The sequence below is a fragment of the Mastigoproctus giganteus genome, chromosome 4, assembly GCF_048544385.1.
Source record: "Mastigoproctus giganteus isolate SK-2022 chromosome 4, ASM4854438v1, whole genome shotgun sequence".
NCBI classification, from domain to species: Eukaryota; Metazoa; Arthropoda; class Arachnida; order Uropygi; family Thelyphonidae; genus Mastigoproctus; species Mastigoproctus giganteus.
Genome location: NC_143578.1, coordinates 112,323,892 through 112,346,060, shown reverse-complemented (window position 1 = coordinate 112,346,060; position 22,169 = coordinate 112,323,892). Strand labels below are relative to the sequence as shown.

General features: G+C 39.5%; 1 protein-coding gene across 5 annotated transcripts in view; it reads right to left on the bottom strand.

Annotated features, from left to right (window-relative positions):
* The window catches only part of Tnpo (transportin 1), a 563,147-nt gene that overhangs the window by 371,303 nt on the left and 169,675 nt on the right, over window positions 1-22,169 (bottom strand). For all 5 annotated transcript variants that reach the window (XM_090372882.1, XM_090372884.1, XM_090372886.1 and 2 more), the window contains one exon: window positions 20,033-20,093. In XM_090372882.1, the coding sequence (XP_090229008.1) occupies window positions 20,033-20,093 (61 nt within the window). The remainder of the gene's footprint in view (window positions 1-20,032; window positions 20,094-22,169) is intronic.

The window sequence follows — 22,169 nt, the reverse complement described above, 5'->3', positions numbered from 1 at the left end:
CGGAAAGGTCAGGGAATGACCACCGCATATCCCCGGAGCAATATGGCCTTGGTTGCTAATGCTCCTAAAAACCAAATAGCAAACAACAAACAAACAATGTTGAGTCAGTTTTGTGTGACATAAGCAGTGGGAAAACAAAAATGAGAGTAGATGTGTGTGTTATAGGCCAAATGACTGTGATGCGTATAATAAACAACTATACAAGTACACAAAAATTGAGTGTGTGAGTATATTATAATGGTGAACTTTTAACTTTCCAGATGAAACTTTCCAGGTGAAACTTGTGAGTTGGTCACTCACACAATAGCAAGACTTTTCCGAATTTATTGGATGCCTGTTTTCAACACCAACATGTTAGAGAGGGAACATGAAAAAGAAATACTCTTGATCTGATTATCAGCAGATACTCTTTTGGCATTAGGAAAATCCGGATAAAGGAACCACTGAATGGCAGTGATCACAGTATAGTGGTATGGGATGTACTTAAAGATATAACTACTGCAGGAGGTAAGGGGGAAAATTTTCCTTCTGTAAATCTGACTACAATGGTCCAGGGCATTTTTTTTTTTTAATTCTATCAAGTAGGACCAACTGATGATGTTACTAACTGCAAATTCTAAATGACAAGTATTCTAAGCAGTAATCATAAAAGCTACATAGTTTAGACCTAAATGGATGGTTAGGTCTAAACCTAAAGATGAACTAATGAGACTGGTGGCTGAGGAGCCTAATAATAATATTACAGAGCTTCATAATTTACAGACATCTCTTCGGGATGCATATAAATTAAGGACACAGAAACCCAACTAGTCTACAATCAATTCATGAGGGGTTAGGCAAGATAAGGCACATGAGAAGTCTCTCACAAAAAATACAAAGAAAAATAGAATTCTTTACTTATTTTAACACTAGAAGGAAAGGAATGAATCATATTGCTCCACAAGATATGGTTGGTATAGCTTATGATGATCCTGTTCAGACTGCTGACAAATTGAATAGATATTCTGCATCTGCATTCATAGATGAAGAAATTTTTAGGAATGGGGATGTATGATACTAAAAGAAAGTACACTGGATGGAATCTATCCAATTATATTAAGAGAGGCAGCAAAAAAGGTAAGCAAACCTTTAGCATAATTATGAGAGCATCCATGTGGGGGGGGGGAGAAGACATATACACTTCTCCAACCAACTGTATTATATGTCTCCCTCAACTGGAGAGAGACAATCTTCCTCCTCACAAAGGGGATCAAAGAGTAAAGTGAATAAACCACAAATCTGTAAGCTTGATTTCTGTTCCAGGCCATGGAGTCATCAGTTAAAGAAATAACATGGGAAATCTGGACAGAAATACAGTTATACAGCAATCACAGCAAAATTTGACAAGAGGACAATCTTGTCTGAACAATCTGACACAGTAACAAAGAAACTGGATGCAAAACAATTTTGACATCATTTTATTTCAGAAAAGCTTTTGATTCTGTTCCAAATGAAAGATTGCTATGCAAATTGAGCAGTATGGCATTAAAGGCATGCCACACTGCTATGGATAAAGGGAAGGTTGAGTGGAAGAAGACCGGTTATCAATGTGCATTGCTGTTCTTGAACTAATGTTATTAGTGGAGTTCCTCAAGGTTCAGCACTGCACCTCCTTTACTATTTTCAATACTTATTAACAATACTGATGAAGGATATATCAAATTTTTTGTCTAAGTTTGCTGATTACAGAAAGATGGGCAGGGTGGTTAATAGCAGGAATCAGGGCACGTTACTCCAACATGACCCCCATAAATTAGGCATATGGGCTGAGAAGTAACAGCTGATATTTAACATTAACACATGCAAGGTAATGCATGTGTAGCAGTAATTCCTGAATAACATATGAACTGTGTAGTACCACACTAAGGAAGAATGAAAAAGACTTGGGGATAATTTTGCAGTAAGACATTAAGTTCTCTGAGCAGTGCAGATGGGCTGCTAGAACAGCTCACTATATAGTGAGCTGTCCTAGCAGCCCATCTGAACTTTCACATTGCATTCCTATATGTTATATAGGAATTTTTGTAGCAGCTTAAGCGGTAATTATTCTGTTGTATAAAGCATTGGTTAGGCCACTTCTTGAGTACTGCTTAAGGTCTGGAAGCCTAATTTTATGAAGGATGTTGATCTGTTGAAATTGTTGCACAGAAGAGCAATGACATTAGTGAACAGAACAAAAGTGAACAGTATTCTCGCCAAGGAAGACTTAAGTTCTGCAAATTGCAGCGTCTGGAAACTAGGACCCTACAAGAAGATCTGATTGAGGTGTTCAAGGGATTGAGTAAGCTCAATGTCGACAGAATCCTTCCTCTTGCTCAGACTATACACGTGGGGCATAAATTCAAGTTGAGAAAAGTTGGTTGCAGAGTAGGTGTGCAGAAATCTGCCTTGATAGTTGATTGCTAGAAGAAACTGTCATCTCTTGTTTTGATTTTGTTTTTTTTTACTGATGTTATAAGCTTGCTTCCTTTCATTCTAAATAAACCTTAGCCTATACATCCATATGAAAGACTACAGTAATTTTAATTGAGGCAGTTTCATTCAGGATAATTAAGAATACTGCAAGGATTAGAATTACATTCAAATTTTTATCATGGCACTTAAAACTGCAAAATACAACTTCAAAGTTTATAACACTAAGTTTAAATCACAAAAAAATATTTATTTATGTCAAAAAATATGAGCAAAATATATATAGAACATTAAATAGTTTGTACAGTATATCAAATTAGAGATTTGCTAAACGAAATTTAAAAAGTAATGTGTGAATTATATATAAAGCCAAATGAGGATAACAAACACCACCACATTATATTCTACACTATTCTTCTGCAAAAGACACTAAAATATAAATTACTGTTAATCCATCTGAAACATTCAGCAACCACCATAATACAGAAGCACAACAATCCACTCTACCAAACTCATACAAGTGGCTACTATAAATGCAGACTAAGCAAATGCTAAAGACCAACACAAAATAAAAAGGTTTAGGCCTAAATGGATGTCAGATGAACTAATGAGACATATGGCAGAGAAGAAAAATGCATGGGACACATATAAATTAATGGGTGACATGGAAGCCTATGATAGATATAAGCTGGTCTGTAACCAAGTCACAAAGGAGATTAGGCAGGCAAAGGCAGATTATGAGAAATCCTTGGCAAAGGATACAAAGAAAAACAACAAAGAGTTCTTTACCTATGTAAACTCTAAAACGAAAGGAATGAATCAGATTGGTCCACTGCATATTGACGGTTCAACTGTTGATGATCCTGCTCAGGTGGCTAACACACAAAATGAGTATTTTGCATCTGCATTCACACATGAGGAGTTATTCCGGGAGGGGAATGGCAGAGGTGAATTAAACTCTGGCAGTGAGCTAGATGATTTTGTAATAACTGAGAGGAAAGTGGAGGAGAAATTGTTGAAGATAAACATAAAAAAGGCACCCAGCGTGGATGGGATCTATCCAGTTATATAAAGGAAGTAAGCAAACCCTTAGCCATAATTATGAGAGCTTCTTTGGACTCAGGGGAGGTACCCATGGACTGGAGATGAGCAAATGTGACCCCAATTCATAAAGGAGGATCAAAGGGCAACACAAGTAATTATAGATCTGTTAGTTTAACTTCTGTTCCAGGAAAATTAATGACTTCAGTTATAGCTCGGACACAGCATGGTTTTGTTAAGGGAAAGACTTGCCTGACCAATTTGACTGGATACTATGATGTGGTCACAAAGGAACTGGACGCAGGGAATAACTTTAATATCATATATTTGGATCTTAGAAAGGCTTTTGATATTGTTGCACATGGAAGACTGCTGAACAAATTGGAGCAGTGTGGCATTGGAGGCCAATTGCTGCTATGGATAAAGGGATGGTTGAGTGGGAGAAGACAGAGTGGTAATCAATGGACACCACTCATCGTGGACTAATGTTATTAGTGGAGTCACTCAGGATTCAGTGTTGAGTCTACTGTTGTTTTCTGTATTTGTAAATGATATTGATGATGGTATATCAAGCTGAATGTCCAAGTTTGCAGACGATACAAAGGTTGGCAGGTTTGTTAAGGACACTAATGACAGTACGGTGCTGCACACAGGATCTAGAAAAGTTGATCAGATGGGCTGAGAGGTGGCAAATGAAGTTTAACATTGACAAATGTAAAGTACTACATATGGGAAGCAGTAACCCCAGAGTGACATATCAACTCTGTGGTACTACACTGACAAGTGTAAGTGTGTTTAGGGTCAAGCGGCACCAGGGGTTTCCCCCATCTCCGCGTAGTTTACATTGTGGTGTGTTACAGTACGCTGTAAATGCCAGAGATTTAAAAGTGTGTGGGTCTTGGATCGTTTAATGTCATGTACCGTTGTTCTTCTGGTCGTTTAGCCGCTAAACCCCAATTGGGGCCCAACGTTGCCCCACTTACGCCCCGTGGAGGCAGACCAGGAACCCAGTAGCTTATATGCACTCTGGCAGGTCCTGCCACCTAATTTCCTGAGATTTCGGTGGCTAGGACCTTAAAAAAAAAAAAAAAAAAAAAACGGGGACACTTAACTTTAGAAAAGCCAGGAGAGGTTGATATGATTCAGTTTTCAGTTTAGAAATCGTTAATTTTGATTAGTTATGTGGGGTTTACGCTGGCGTATTAGTCAGAGTAGAGGGAAGAGACTGAAGACTGGTAGGAAAGACAGAAGTATGGGGTTGATAAGAAAGGCAACCCCAGATGGTCAGTAAGGCATGCCCATGCCTCACCAGGTGAAATATATGGGGTGGTAGGGGAGGGAGGAAACAGGAAGACCATCTCCTCCACCCTGCAGTACTACACTGACAGTGGTAGAGAACGAAAAGGACCTGGTGGTAATTGTGCAGGCAGATATGAAGTTTTCTGAGCAGTGCAGACTGTCTGCAAGAGTAGCTCAATGTTTTGTCAATGATATACAGGAATTTTTCTAGCAGGGATAAGGGGGTGATTATCCCCTTGATAAAGGCAATGGTCAGGCCACACCTTGAGTAATGTATACGGGTCTGGAGGCCTCATTTTAAGAAGGATGTAGAGCTGTTGGAACGAGTACAGAGAATGGCAAAAGGATTAGTGAATGGAACAAAGGGTTGCTCTTAACAAAGAAAGGCTTAAATTTTGCAAATTACAGCATCCGGAGACTAGGCACCTGCGAGGTGATTCCATCACCTTGCAGGTGCCTAGTCTCTTGAGGTATATAAAGCCTTGCATGGTTTCAGCATGCTTAATGCTGATGGGATTCTTCCTCTTGCTCAGAATAATCACCTGAGAGGACATAAATTCAAATTGAGGAAAGACAGATGTAAGATAGATGTGCGGAAGTTTGCCTTTAGCCAGAGGATAGTTGGTTGGTGGAACAGACTTCCATCCTTTGTTGTGAAAGTTGATAACCTAAATAAATTTAAGGCTGAGCTAGACAGGTATTTGGATCAAATGGAGGGGTGAAATGGGAGTGGGTTTTTTTTATAATGTTGATGCCATTGAACTACTTATACAGCATCAACCAAAAAAAAAAAATTTTTTTTTTTTTTGGTTGATGCTGTATAAGCTTGCTTTATTGCATAATATGCCTCTACTAATGCTAATGCTAAAAATGTGACATCACATACTAAGCAGAAAGAGAAAGAAATCTAGAAAACAAAACAAATGCTTGTAACAATACAGACTGTGCATGCAACCAATGGTCAAGTAGTCTTTAATAGATGCAAAAAAATATTTCTTTTCTACCAACAGGCAAATTCGGTTGTGGACCAAGTGTATAACTGTGAGCCATTACCAGACTAACTGTCAAAACAGTAAACGTTTATAAAATATTACAAAAGGAAAACAACTTAAGCCTTGGATTGACTCTTTAAGACAAGTTCAACTGCTGTGTTTCATATCCCTTATCTCTCAATTAAACAAGTGTAATTCTGAAATGAAAAATAAAGCAAACAATAAGACAGGGAGCACTATATTTTCAGTTTCAGATCAGAAAAGACAAGACATTTCTCGCTGCATGATAAGTACGTCTTTCTTCGATTGATACAGCAAATGGTAATCCAAATGTTAAACTGATCAGATAAGATGAATTTAACATTCTCTTCATCAGGTAAGTATAAATATTAACTTCCTTCATTGTTTTAATGGATAGTTTATTTCTCATTAAGTTTATTTCAAAAAAATATCAATATCATGATAAAACTCTTGCAGTTCTAGTTTTTCGTTAAGCTTCAAATCATTCAAGGAAAATGTGTCCATGTAACAATCCATTTATTCCATTGTTCACTTAAACAGCTAAGTTGTAATGGTGTAAGAGTTGAGCACATTATCCTTTAATTAATAAGCTTTGCTCTACATATACAAATCTTGGTAGACAGATACATATGTCCTATGTTCAATGGCATCAACATTATTTCGGAATTAAACTATAAATTTAAAAAACTGCTTATGAAATTCACAAATTTAATTATAATGCACTAATAAAAACTCAGGGTAAAAGCCTGAGACTGCAGAAAAAATTAAGTTAGTGCAAATGCACATGTCCATACACAATAAATTAACCAAACTTATAGTGGATTCGTTTCATTACATCTCATATTGTGAATACTTTCCCAATGAGTTGCCTATTTAGTTATACTTTGAATAAGTAATGCTTTCCCAATAGAAAAGACTAATGTTACTTATTCTCAGTGAATACCACCACCCAGATCGCCGTTTCAGGACTATCTGGCCCATCATCAGTGGGTAGGGAGGTACCCTGATGGTGTATCAGCTGACAACCTAGTTGTGAAATTAAATCTACAATATGAGAGTTTCCAATGTTTAATACTTAAATATTATTATACTTAATAAATTAATAAATTAATTAAATTATTAAAATAATTTAATTACATAATTATTAATAAAAATTATGTGTAAATAATAATTATACTGAATTTTTATTAAGTATAATTATTATTATACTTAATAAAAATTCAGGGCAAAAGCCTTTTTAAACTGTGGGAAAATTTACAGACATAAGTTAGTGCAAATGCATCATGCCTATATGCAGTAAGTTATGGAACAACTCCTGAAAAGGCTTTTCAGGAGTCATTCCACAGAAACATTACAAAAATACAAATCTTCAGTCAGAGAAACAGTATGGTTTCCATGCTGGATGCACAACAGAAGATGCCTAACAACACAAAATTGCAGCAGCCAGCAGCAGCAAATACTTCCTTCTAATTGCAAATGAGTTTGCGGGGGCCTGGCATACTGCAGCAACCATATTAAACAACATAAACCTCTAAAACTGTATCCGAGATTACCTCCAAAACAAAAGAATTGTGGTATCTACCCCTTATCAAGTTACCCATTACATACACTGATGAGCCAAAACATTATGACCAGCTACCTAATATGATGTTGGTCTTCCATATGCAGCCAAAACAGCGCGTACCTGGTGAGGCATGGACGCTACAAGATTTCCAAATGTGTCTTGTGGTATCTGGTACTAACACATGACCAGCAAATCCTTTAACTCCTATAAGGTCTGTGGTTGAGACATCACAGATTGGAGTTGTTGTTCCAACACAAACCAGAGATGCGCAGTGGGATTGATGTCTGCAGAATTTGAAGGCTGGGGCAATACCTGGAAGTCTTCCTCATGTTCTGCGAACCAGTCTCGAACAATCCGGGCGGTGTAGCATGCCGCATTATCCTGCTGAAAGACTGCACTACCAGAGGGGAAGACTGTTGCCATGAAAGGGTGTATCTGATCAGCAATGATGTTTAGGTAGGTGGTAGACATCAGAGTGCCTGACGCATGGATGGCTGGACCCAGAGTATCCCAGCAGAACATCACCCAAAACATGACACCATGCCACCAGCTTGTTTTCGTCCCACGGTGCATCCAGGTGTCATCACTTCCCCAGGTAAACGACACACACACACACGTACCCAGCCGTCCACATGGTGCAACAGGAAACGTGATTCATTGGAAAAGACGACCTTTTTCCAATCACTCAAGGTCCAGTTTCAATGCTCGTGTGCCCATTGTAGGCACTGTCACCAGTAAACTGTGGTTAGCATGGGCACTCACAAATTAAGTTGGCCACCCCTGCACTATATGGTGACTACTATTACATCCTTTAGTTCTCTGTTTGTTATCCTTCCCTTCTTGCACTATTCACTGCAGCTACGCAGCCCCATTTTCAGCAGGGTTCTATGTACTGTGTGTTGTGACACATTACTCCCATCACCAGCATTCCAATTACCAGCTAGTTGCGCCACAGTCGCCCTTCTGTTGCCACATACCATTCGGGAGAGCCTTTGCTCACCTCGAGCATTGATGAGCTGTGGTAGTCCAACACCTTGCCAGAGATTCGTGGGTTTTCCCCCTCCTCAAACCACTTTCGGTAGTTACTAACCATGGCTGACCATGAGCACGCCACCAGCTGTGCCGTTTCGGATATGCTCTGGCCCAGTCGTCTGGCCATTACAATTTGGCCTTTGTCAAACTTGCTTAAGTCTGCTGCCTTTGCCATCTGAAGAACAAGGGTAACACTGATTAACGGAGCTCAGTATCAGATGTTTTTTATACTGTGTCCAGACCTGCGCATGCACCATAATTCACCTGCAGTTGCTTTGATTTGCATAACGACTCGCTGGTCATAGATTCTTTACGGTTGCCTTATCACAGTCTCAACTAAAGGTAATGAGAATCCCTGGGGAGTGGTCTACAAGATCACAACAAATAAACTCCCCAGGGGCAAAATAACCACAGCAACTATAACGCCGCAACGCACCCTCACCACAACATGGGACAACTCGGTGGCCAACATTTTGAACACCATTATAAAAGACCCACCGAATATACTCATGGAAGACCAACAAGCTATCATACAGGCAAACGAGACCTATAACACCCAACAAATGGAGCCGCCAATTACCATGGATGAGCTACAGGAAGCTGCAACACAAATGCGCAACAAGAAATGCCCTGGCCCTGACCTCTTGGACCCAGAACTCGTTAAGAGGGCGGTGGAGTACATACCGGAACCCCTGCTGCACCTCTTCAACTGCTGCCTCAGAGTGGGCCATTTCCCAACTAGCTGGAAAACAGCACATCTCGAGCTCATCCTGAAAAACCCAACTAAACCACCTGAACAACCAAACTCTTACCGTCCCATAGCGCTGCTATCAACACTAAGTAAACTCCTGGAGAGAATACTACATCGAAGAATACTCGGCCACTACAAAGAAGCTAACCTAGAGTCACCCAGACAATATGGGTTCAAACCAGGACTCTCCACGATTGAAGCAATTCAGAACCTCCTAGAAAGCACAGCACAATGTAATGAAAAGTACTTCCTGGTAATTGCGGTCGACTTCGCCGGGGCATTCGACACCCTCTGGTGGCCGAGCGTCCTGGGCAGACTCCGCAAGGCAAAAATCCCCATGAATTTATATAATTGCATTAGATCCTACCTCTCAGATAGAAAAATCAGGGTAATGGCACCGTTCCGGAGCCTGACAAGATTAGTCCACAGGGGCTGCCCGCAGGGATCTGTCCTGGGGCCGCTCCTGTGGAACATTGTTTTTGATAAATTCCTGGCACTCGACTTGGGTGATGTCAATGCACAAGCTTTTGTGGATGATCTCGTCCTAACGGTGGCAGCGAGCTCTAGATCACAGTTAGAAGCCCGTGCAAACCATGTACTGCAAGTGCTCCAGGGCTGGGCAAACCTGCATACACTGGAGATTTCCCTGACCAAAACAAACTCAATTCTACTGAGAGGAACACTCGACATCAGACGGCCGCCCCAGATAAAAGTAAGGGGAAGCACAATCAAACTGGCAAAACAGATGAAATACCTAGGCATTATCCTAGATTCCAACTTGTCCTTTAAACAACACCTCTTATATCTGAAGGAGAAGCTGAGAAAATACGCAGCACTAGTAGTCAGAGTAACACGCAGAGACTGGGGACTAAACAAAAGAACATTATCCCTCTACTATAAAGCAATTTTCGTCCCAGCAATTACTTATGGAGCCCCAATATGGTACGTTAAAGCAAGAACTGCAGTAAATAAAAGAATCCTCGATACAATACAGCGAAAAATAGTCCTCACCATCACCAGGGCGTGTAACATGGTGAGTACCTGTGCGCTGCAGGTCCTGGTGGGAACTCTCCCTCTGGACCTGGAGGTGGCGAGATGTGGGTTGATGTACTACCTGGCAAAGGGAACACCGACCACGTTTGACACTTTTACACTGGACCCTACAAACAACCACCGAATGGAAAAACAGAAAATCATGGAACACCTGAAAGAAACTTGGCAGAGGAGATGGCAAGAGACGACCAAGGGTGAAGTCACACAGAAATTTATACCCTACGTAGACAAGACCTATCCAAAAGCCCCCAAATGGTTCTACCCAGGACTGAACACCACCTTCCTCCTGACGAGCCATGGGCCCTTTAATGCAAAACTGAATGCATTCGGACTGACCGAGGACCCAACTTGCACCTGTGGCAATATGGAGACGTGGCAACATATCATGCACAAATGTGAATGCTATGAGGAACAAAGATCAGTACTCATCACCAGTATAAAATTTGTACCAAAAGACAATGAGCATCACCTCCTGGATTCGGAAGACGAGTACACCGCGTTCAGCCGCTACGCCCAGGACATCTTTAACAGAAGGAGAACAGAAATCGCTATCCGCAACAATATGGTTGTTGTTGTTGTTTGGTTTTTAGGAGCATTAGCAACTAAGGCCATATTGCTCCGGGGATGTGCGGTGGTCATTCCCTGACCTTTCCGCATCCTCCGTATTTGGTGGTGACGGGCTCGAACCCCGGTCTAATCAAGAAGCGTGTGCTACACACTGGTGCTCCTTCCCACCTGGCTACGGAGGCGCCGCAACAATATGGAAACATCTGAATAGAAGAACTCCACTGAAACTAACCAAGGAGGAGACTACAGCATGAACATACTGCATGACTACAACCGATCAGAAGAAATTACCAACAAAGATAACTCTCCATTCATGACCTGGTGCAAATGGCCAGGACTGATGCTCTCAACGAATATGACTACCTGAATTGACATCAAAGCAGTACTACAAACTGACCAGAGTCATCATTCCTCTTCCTGATCCCATAAGATGAACACGAGACAAGTGAGACTGAACCAAGACTGTGACCTACCTGAAGTGACACTGAACTGAACATCCAAAAACCACGACTGTGACCGCAGCTACGCTGTTGCCTCGCCTTTTGGCGATCTGGGTTGGACACCTAGTCTGGCCCACTTTCTCTCCATATCCTGGCGGTGGGAGGGGCCGGGACCGTCCCCTCCCCCGTCTCCCCTGTTTACTTCTCCTGGTGCAGCATGGGCATGCCACACTGATATCTGGGGTTGTCTACCCTATTGGCCTCATACTTCTGTCTTTCCCCTCCAGTCTTCAGTCTTTCCCCCACTCTCTCTCTATACATCACAGTGTACGCCCCACACGACAAAAACTTAAACTTCCAAATTATAACAGCCAAATCGTGCATCAATTCTGAAACTTAACCTCATTAGCGAACCACCCCTTAAAATCGCGTTATTATTATTATTTTTATTTATTTTATTTTATTTTATTTTATTTATTATTACTAATTTTTTTTTTTTTTTTTTTTTTAAGGCCCTAGCCACTGAAATCTCAGGAAATTAGGTGGCAGGGCCCACCAGAGTAAATAATTATGCTGGGTGTACCTGGTCTGCCTCCACGGGGCTGAGTGTGGGCAACGTTGGGCCCCAGCAGGGGTCTAGCGGCTAAATGGCCAGAGGAACAACGATACACAACACAATACTTCCAAATCCCATACACTTTTAAATCTCTGGCCTTAACAGTGATCTGTTACACCCGCAAAGAAAACCATGCGGAGATGGGGGAAACCCCTGGTGCCGTTTGACACGAACACACTTTACTTTACACTTTACTTATATCCCCGATTTTGAAAGCTTGGCAGATGACATGAAGGCAAACTTCACATAAATTAAAATTTTAAATACGTATGAATTTAAAATAAAAATTTGATTGTATTTAAATTTAAAAACAACATTTTTCAATATGTGTTGATTAACTTTTTTAACCATGTGCAATGAAATTCTTGAGACGGTAGATCGCGGCACATTTTGAAGAAAACAAGTTGTTGTTGTTGTATTGGGGTTTTTTGGCACAAGGGCCTCTTGGGCCATATTGTGCCTGTTCAGGATTTGTTTGTTACTTTGATCACAGTCTATCATACAGATTTATGTGCTTCAAATAATTAAACAGTTCCTCGAAATTTGCTTCATTGCCAAGAATATGAAATAAGGTTAATGGTTCCTTTAAGTTGGACATGGAGCTAAAGCTTGATTTTCTGACTGTTGAAAGTTGGGGACATTCTATGAGGATGTGTTTTATTGTTAGCTGCGACTGACAAAAGAAACACTGAGGAGGATTCTCTCCCATAAGCAAGAACAGGTGAGTTGGGTGCGAATGGCCGATGTGGAGCCTTGCTAGAATCACTTCTTGTCGCCTGCTTCTCCTGCAACTAGATGTTCACAGTTGTGGCTCTTTTTTTATCTGCAGTAGTTTATTATTGGTTTGAGTTTTCCAAAGGAGAGACCATTGTTTCCTGCATGTTGTTTTAATGACAGATTTGTGATCGGTGTAGGGAACTTTTATTTGTCTGGAAGATCCAGCGTCGGGATGCTTTGCAGCAGCAGCATCCGCATGTTCATTGCCTGAGATGCCAACATGACCAGGGATCCAGCAGAAGGTAACCTTCTGATTGACTGTTTGATAGTGAAATAACTTAGATCGGATCTCTTTAAGAATGGGGTGAGAGGGACAAAAAGTAGATTGAATGGCAGTGATTGCGCTTAAGGAGTCTGAATATATCAAGGATTCCTTGATATGGTACTTCTTTATATTATCTAGAGCCAGTTTTATTGCAAATAATTCTGCAGTATAAATACTGCATTCAGTGGGAAGAGAAACAGCTACTGAGAAATTGGAAGAGACTGCTGCAGCACCTACGGCTGTATCCGTTTTGGAGCCGTCAGTATAGATATGTACTTTTGCCGAGTTTTCCAAGGAATGCGATTTATGGAGCTGTTGAAAATTTGTATTAGCCAGGGATGTCTTCCCCCATCTTAAAAAGAAATTGTCACAGAGAGGTACGAATTCAGTCCAGGGAGGTTCGGAAGTACCAAGGTCTTGGAAGACATTCTGAAAATTAATGTTCCAACTGATCATGAGTTCTTGCAGTCGAAGCCCTGCTGGGCGATTCTCATTAGGTTTATTTTGATATAGCATGGTGTATTTAGGGTCGAACAAGTGCTGCCAGCTAGGATGTGATGGAATACTCTTAATCTATAGTGCATAGTTACATAATAAGGATTTTCTCCTTAGGTGCAGTGGAGGTTCATTTGCCTCAATATACAGGCTGTGGATCGGAGATGTTCTAAAGGCTCCCACAGCTATCCTAAGGGCACTATGCTATATGGTGTTCAGACGTAATAGGGAACTGTTCCTAGCGGAGTCATAGACAGGTGATCCATAATCTAAGCGTGATCTTATTAAAGCTCTATAGAGTTGAAGAAGAGAGCTTCTGTCAGCACCCCAGTACATGGCGGAAACAGCTCTTAGGATGTTCAGTTTTTTAAGACACGTGGTTCGAAGGTAAGATATATGGGAAGCAAAATTAAGTTTATTATCTAAATGTAGCCCCAACAGACGAAAATTGTTAGTGACAGGTATCAGGCTGTTTTTTAAAAATATTTCTGGATCCGGGTGGAGTTTTCGTTTTTTACAAAAGTGAATTGCAGTGGATTTTTTTTTCGGCTAAAGAATAACCATTCCGCAGTGCCCATGATTCTATTTTAGCTATGGAAATTTGAAGTTGTCTTTCAATGATGTTCATAGTTTGGGATTGACAGGAGATAATGAGGTCATCGGCAAACATGTACGATTCTACTGTATTTGGTACTTCCCGTGTTATTTTTGTAATTCTTACTGCAAATAATGTTGGACTTAGAATAGAACCCTGCGGTACACCCTCCTCTTGTTCAAATGATTTGGATAAATTGTTCATATACCTTACCTGAAACGTTCTGTTGCATAGAAAATTTTGTATGAATTGAGGTAACTGACCCCTCAAGCCAAGAGAATGGAGATCTTTTAGTACACCATATCGCCAGGTGGTATCGAAGGCTTTCTCAATATCGAAATTAATCATGACTAGATGTTCTCTCCTTATAAAGGCATTTCGGATGTTTGCCTCAGCTTTTATCATCACATCTAGCGTGGACCGGTTCTTTCGAAATCCATACTGGCTGCTGTTTAGTAGGTTGTTTGCTTCCAGGAACCACGTTAGCCGCCTGTGAACCATTTTTTCAAGGACTTTTCCTAGACAACTAGTCAGTGAAATTGGCCTGTAGTTATGCGGAAAGGTACGATCCTTTCCTGGCTTCGGGAAGGCTAGAACAATTGAGTGCCGCCAGGAAAGTGGGTAGGTATTTTCTAAGAAAATACGGTTGTAATATTTTAACAATGTTGTTTTTGCTCTGTTGTCAAGTTGCTTTAACATTATATAATAGACCCCATCTGGACCAGCAGCACTATTTGGTGTTTTATTGAGTGCCCCTACTAATTCTGCTAATGTGAATGGATGGTTGTATGGATGTGAAACTGCCGTAGAAAAATTAATCTTACGCTTTTCTGCAGATTCTTTAATTCTTTGAAAGGTTGGGTTAAAGGTGGATATTGCTGATATGCTGGCAAATGATTCCGCTAAGGCATTTGCTATTTCTGCTGGTGATGACAACTCCTTCCCTTCCCAATTTAGTATTGTAGCTGGGGACTGAACATATTTGCCATTGAGCGTTTGAATTTTCCTCCAAATGATTCTACTATCTGTGTCCTTAGTTATACTTGAGGAGAAGCGGATCCAGGCTTCTTTCTTTGCATTTCTTCTTATTTTGCGGAACTTGGCTCTTAGTCTTTTGAAGTTAATTAGGTTACTAGTTGTGGGGAATTTACGAAATAAATTCCAAGATCTGTTTTTTTTCCGTTTCGCATGCGTACAATCTTGGTTTCACCAGTAGTTACTGTGTTTCCGTTTCCCCGGTAAAGATTTTGGTATTGCAATGGTGGCAGCTAGTAATATTTGAGTAGTAATGTGTTCCGTGACATTTTCTATGGTCTGAGATTGTATAATTTTATCATCTAATTGAACATGAGAGGCATATTCACTGCAGTGTGCCCTACGGAATATCCAAATGGAGCAACGTGGGGAAGGGGAGTTTGCTCGTGTTTGGAGTTTGCAGAGAATTGGCAGGTGATCACTGTTCATTGGATTGTCAAGAACAGACCACTCCATAATAGTATATAAGGAGGGAGAACAGATCGAGAGGTCTATTGAACTCATGGATCCAGTAGAAAAATGAATGTAGGTTGGCTCGCCAGTATTTAAAATGGTGAGTTGATAAGCATCAAGAAAGGATTCTATTAGCTTACCTCTCTTGTCAATTGTTGGAGATCCCCACAGCGAATGATGTGCATTGAAGTCTCTGAGCAAGCAGAACGGAGATGGTAGCTGGTCTATTAGATTTTCTAGGTCGTCTGAAGTGAATAAGAAATTAGGAGGGATATATATTGACGCTATTGTAAGAGTGATGCCAATTTCAATACGCACTGCCACTGCTTCAAAAGGGGTCTGAAGAGCAATATGTTTCGATGGAACGTTGTTTCTAACAAGAATTGCCACTCCTCCACGGGCTGGCGAGTCTATTCTCCTATCTCGTCTGAAGATGGTGTAATTTTTAATGGTGGGACACACTTGTGCATTTAAGTAGGTTTCCTGTAGGGCTATGCCTGCTAGATCATACCGGTCGATGAGATCATATAAATCGTCTTTTGTATTGCGAAAGCCTCTACAATTCCATTGGAGGAATCTTTCCATTAAGTGGTTTTGTTGTTTATTTTTGTTTCTGACTGCTTTTTAGTTGAAACTTGCTTAGATCGATCCAATTTCCCTTTCTCTTTTTTTGGAAAGTAGGGACGTGTGACATCCATCTCATCAGTCGCATGCAGTTCTAATATACCATCATCTGATTCATTGCGTTGGTCAACATCCATGCCCGTAGCAACTGGTGGGTTCAGAACTTTAGTTTCTGCCCCTTTTGGTTTTGCTGTTTGAGGCACGTCGGTTGGAATGGTAATTGGGGTGTTACTGGCTTGTTCAATTTTTTGTTGAGGAGGACACTGTTTGGAAGCAGAGAGCAAAGAACGTGCCCAATCAGAGATGGATAGATTTGGAGGAACTGTAACATCTGTTTGAATACCTACTGACTGAAATTGTTTAGCAGCAGTGGCATATGTACGCTTTGGTTCTGTTTTGAGTATTTCTCTTCTTGCCTCTGAGTATGTGACTTTATTCTCGACTTTATATTTTTGGATTTTTTTCCCTTGTTTCCATAATTCGCATATTTTCGAAAAAGCCGGGTGATTACCTTTACAGTTTGGGCAGTGAGAAGTAGCAGAGCATTCAGATTGATTATGATCCTTTGATCCACAATTTGGACATATTGCCTCACCTCTACATGCAGTTTGGGAGTGTCCGTATTTTTGGCACTTATAGCACCTGATTGGATTCGGGATATAAGGACGCACACGGCAATGAAGATAGCCGGCTTTAACAGATGTTGGTAGGATAGGAGAACTAAAAGTGAGGATTATACTCCTTGTGGGAACAAGGATACCATCTTTCCGAGTCAGAATTCTCCTTGCTTGGATTACTTTTTGTTCTTGAAGTTCTTGGACTATTTCCTCTTCTGATACATTTAATAGGTCCCATTCTGCAATTACCCCCTTCGAGGAGTTTAGGGTGGCATGCGGAGTGACCTTTATTGATTGTCCACCAAAGGTAGTCAGCTTTAATAATTTTGCAGAATGTTGAGAGTTACTAGTCTCTACAAGAATATCCCCGGACTGAAGTCGCCTTACCGTTTTCGGTGAACCTGCAGCAGACTCAATACATTTTTGTATAAGGAACGGCGATAACTTACTCAGAGGCTGCTCTGAGAGAGAGTGTAGAATGAGGAATGATGGTATCTCCTCTTGAGGGGTTGTTCTCAGCCTCTTGGGTTGAGAGAAGTCATTATCATTATCATTTATGTTCTCTCGTCTTGAGCTCAATGGCTCTAAAGGTGGATACATATTTTTATCCATCTTTGCTCCTTTCAGCCCTGGGAGAGTGGATTTCTTCTCCCAGGTTACCGGCCCCGCCACGGGGAGGCAGGAGCAGTGCCGCTAGAGTGACCAAGCGGTATAAAAGTTAGTACGTTAATTTAAGGAAAAAAGAAGAAAGGTGTTTTTCCTTTCTTAAACTAGCTTACGATTTGTAAGACTAAGTTGCCTAATAATAGGAAATAAGAAAACTTTTATAACTGAAACAGAACTATATCTTTGAGAAGACGCTCTAATAATCACTCAGGAAATTGCTTGATCACTATAACGCTTGGCACCCGGGGCCAAGAAAACAAGTAGATCGCATCACAAATTAAGTTGGCCACCCCCGCACTATATGGTTATTACTATTACATCCTTTAGTTCTCTGTTTGTTATCCTTCCCTTCTTGCACTATTCACATGTTCTTTTCTTTTCTTTTTCTTCTTTTTTTTACCAGGCCCTTCCTGGGAAGCTCAGGCAACCCTATGGGGAACCACCAATACCGCTGACCTTCAACGCTATCTTGCAAAGTGAAAGATAACCATACTGCAGGAGTGTACAACTAAAGAACAGTGTTCCACTGTGCATTTTTTGTGTGACAAAGGTTGTTTTGCCAAGGTCATTTACAAAAAATGCTCCTAAACATTTTCAGGCTGTTTACAATTGAGTTTAAAAATTTTCATAAAGATATTTGAGACATCAATGAGAGATATCATGAAAATGCCAAGATAATGCCACCTCATAATGTATGATTGAAATTGTAAACAATACAACTGTTGCACTAGTGAAATCAGCAATCTAAACAAAAAGACAAGGGTCAAAATAGTAGTGAATTCAGTGAGCTATTACCATGTTTTAGCCTACAGCATAATGTATAATCACCTGAAATTTTAAAAAAAGTGTGCACGTGATGGATTCCTAGGAAACTGAAACATCTCTATCACTAAGAGACAGATTAAAATGAAATGCTGTCATGAGTCCACTATTTTCAACCTAAATCCAAAGATGAATCAATGCAATGGAAGTATCTTAATTCATCCCACCCCACCAACAAAAATAAAGTTTAACATGCTCCATCAACAGAAAGTTAATGACTATTTTTCTGAAACAATGTAAGGCCATATGCAACCCAAGAGGCCATTAATAATTTTGGGTGGAAACTTCTTGATCAAGCTGCCTATAACCACGACCTATCCCCAGTGACTGCCATTTGTGTAGTTCAATTAAATAACACCTTAATCATAAACACTTCTCAAATTATGCAAAAATTAGTGTGCATCATTCATTACCATAGGAACCATCTCTTAATGCAACATATTTCCAGAATTTCATAAAATGGAGCAAATATAAATCTTTTGATAATTATAATGAAAATTAAATACTATGTTCAGGTTAACATCTTTCTTTTTTCCTTTGTGACTTATCTCCCGACTTCTCTTGCAATTTTATTGCAGCAAAATGACAGCATCATTAGTTAAAGAAAGAAAGAATATAAACCAAATTATACATGACAACAGCATTCTATTCTTCTCCAATCATGGACCAGAATCAGGAGCAGTGTGCATATAATGAAGAGTGTCCGTGTGCTCCTCGAGTCAATTACAGTGACCATTACTCTATCCACATATTTTGCCATTGCAGTTAAATATGCACTTTTGTTTTCAGATTCTACATAAAATTCATATATTGTATAAGCTGTTTGGATACTAACAATGGGTCCAGCCAGATAAAAATGTAAAGATTCAATTAATTAACTTTAGTGCATTACCATTATTGGAATCTTTATCAATATTGGTAAAGATTCCAATAATTACCATTACTGAAATCTATAAATAAAAGATAATACCATAATAAATCTTTCATCTCAGACAAAGGCCATTTTGCTTTCTACAAAGTGAACACTGCTTCACTTGTGAAGTATGAACCTGTTTGGATACATCTTTTTATAAAATCCACAAACATGAAAGGTATCAAAACCTATAAGTACTTAGTATGGTGCATGGGCTGAAGGAGATGGGGAAATGCTGGAAACTTTGCTCTGGAAACTAAACATGGGTTTCACCACTTCATGCCTCCAATAAGCAAAATGGTGGTACTGCACTGGCTGATGAGAGTCATCTACCAGGATGGGCACCATGATCTCTAATGCTTCTTGTTTGTACAAACATCACACCAGATTCTGGTTCATATATGTAACTTCAAACCATTTTACCAACAGAAGCAAACAGGAGTCCATTTTGAATTCTCTCTTTAGTTTGCAAATTGCTATTAATTTGCAAACAGTTAAGGAGAAACAGTTTGCAAATATTCAGTTAAGGAGAAAGGAGAATTAAAACTAAAACAAATATTCAAGGTTATCATCTTGACTATTTGTTTTAATTTTAATGTAGAACTTCTTCGAATTTGGTTACCGATTATTTCCCTATGAAATGGACATAGGAGGACAACCTGTATATGTTATGTTATGTTATGTTGTTATTTTGGTTTTTAGGAGCATTAGCAACTAAGGCCATATTGCTCTGGGGATATGTGGTGGTCATTCCCTGACCTTTCCGCATTCTCCGTATTTGGTGGTCAAGGGCTCGAACCCCGGTCTAAGCAAGAAGCGTGTGCTACGCACTGCTGCTCCTGCCCACCTGGCTATGGAGGTGCCAACTTGTATATAAAAGAAATAAAACATATTTATGGTATGCAAAATTAAAAAATAATTATAAAAAATGGTGATTTCTTACTCAAATTCCAATCTGATAGAGATGTATCATCATCAAGGCCATCATCACATTCAGTGTCTTCCTACAAATTAATATGTGGTTAGTTACAAATAATGAAATCTAATTTAGAGAATGACTTTAAAATACACACAAGTACAAAAATGGGAATAAAAGATTTATTGATAGCCAAACATCTCTAACGATTAAGTTAAACTATTAAAACAACTGTGCCAGGGGCAAGAAATCTTTTACATGTTGCAAACTACCTAAAACTAAAAATCAGTTGTAACCACATTTAGGCAAATAGGTTACGTTGGTCAACAAGGTATTGGGTAATATAAAGGGAAACAAATTTTTAAATAAAATTTTATCTTCATAATTATATAAATTAATTCTGCTATGTTAATTTCAAATCTTGGTGGAAATTTTACATAACATCAGCAATATTGTAAGCCTTGTTATTCATGGGAAACATGTTCCTGGAAATTTGAAAATTAAGATGAAAGCCTCAGGGGAAAAAAGGTTATAACAATCTCATATAGAAATCAAGGTGAATGCTCATGGTGAGTAAGAATTCATATACAGAATAAATTTTTAAAAAAATCAAATAAAGCATTAAAATCAGTGATGATGATTGAAAAGATGAGGGTGGTGATATGCGTGAGGACTGATTAGAGAGGTATATCTTTCCAAGATGATGACTTACAAGAGTGCATGAATAAGGTACAGTTGTTGTTCTTAAAAACAATTTAAAAAGTTACAGATGTTTACTTTGTTCTTTGATACAAATTCCTATAGGTTCCTTATAACGGGACAAGATAAGCATCTCCATTCTTAAATTTTTGACTATGTTCAATCAAAGGATCAATCTGAAATGCTACTTGATGTCTGTCATTAACCACCCTCTTGATTAACACCATTCACTGTATCCTTTCATCAATATCATTTATAAACATCAGAAACAGGTATGCTCCAAGCATTGAAACTCAAAGGAACTCCTACTAACCATAGACCACTAATAATGGGTATCCCATTAATCCCAATTTGTTCCAACTGATATAGCAATTGCTCATGTAGGACTGTGTCAAATGCTTGACTCAGTCATGCATGAGAGATTGCGTGACAATATCAGAGTTATTTTCCTGTATCCAACTCTTGAGTAATATTGTCATAAAAAGTTTATCTGATTAGTTAAACAAGATTTTCCCTAAAGTATATTCCTTGAGTGGCAATGCATAAGTAAACTGTGTTGTTTGAAGATAGTTTGTTTATGAGCTTTACGGTGCAAGGGCAGCCATAATGTGCCTAACTATGGTGATGTTAAATACACAGTTTATGTATATAAATGTTGAAGTTCACACTGTGTTGTAAAGTTGTATGTTTAAGGAATGAAAAACTTTTTACCACGTGTGGGGTATCTGCCAGGAAGTCAGCAATACAAAAAGAAGTGTTCGTCAGCTTGTCGGTCACTACTGTATTTGGGGCAATCGATGAGTACATGTTGAACAGTGAGCTGAGTGTTGTAATTTGTACTCAGTGGTGGATCAGTACCTGCAAGAAGATAAAGATGTGTCATATGTGTATGGCCTATACGTAGTCGGGCTAGTACGACTTCTTCATGCCTGTTTTCACATAAACCAGATTTCCAAGGTTGCAGATGTTTCTTTATACAGAGTAGTTTGTTCCCGACTTGAATTTGCCAGATGTGGTGCCATTTTTCAAGACACCGCTTCTTTACAATTGACTTGCAGTCTGTGATCTGTATACTAAACGGTTCATCTACAGGATCTATAGCAGTTTTCGCAGCTAGGTCAGCACATTCATTTCCAGAAATTCCCACATGACCAGGGATCCAACAAAGATAACTTTTTGTTTCTTAGTCATGGTATTCCAAAGTCAGATTCAGACATCAAAGTCAGTTTAGCTTAGTCATGGTATTCCAAATCTGTATGAGTAAGGGGTTATCATGATTTTTATTCTGCTGTATAGCTTGGATAGCACTGATGGAGTCTGTATAGATCACACTGTTCAATATATTTGTTGATAAGGTGAAATTTAACACTATGACGATACCACAGAGTTCTGCAGTGTAGCTGCTGCATTCAATGCAGAGTTTCTTGGCTATGGTAAGGTTGGGGAAAATTGCTGCTGCTGCTGC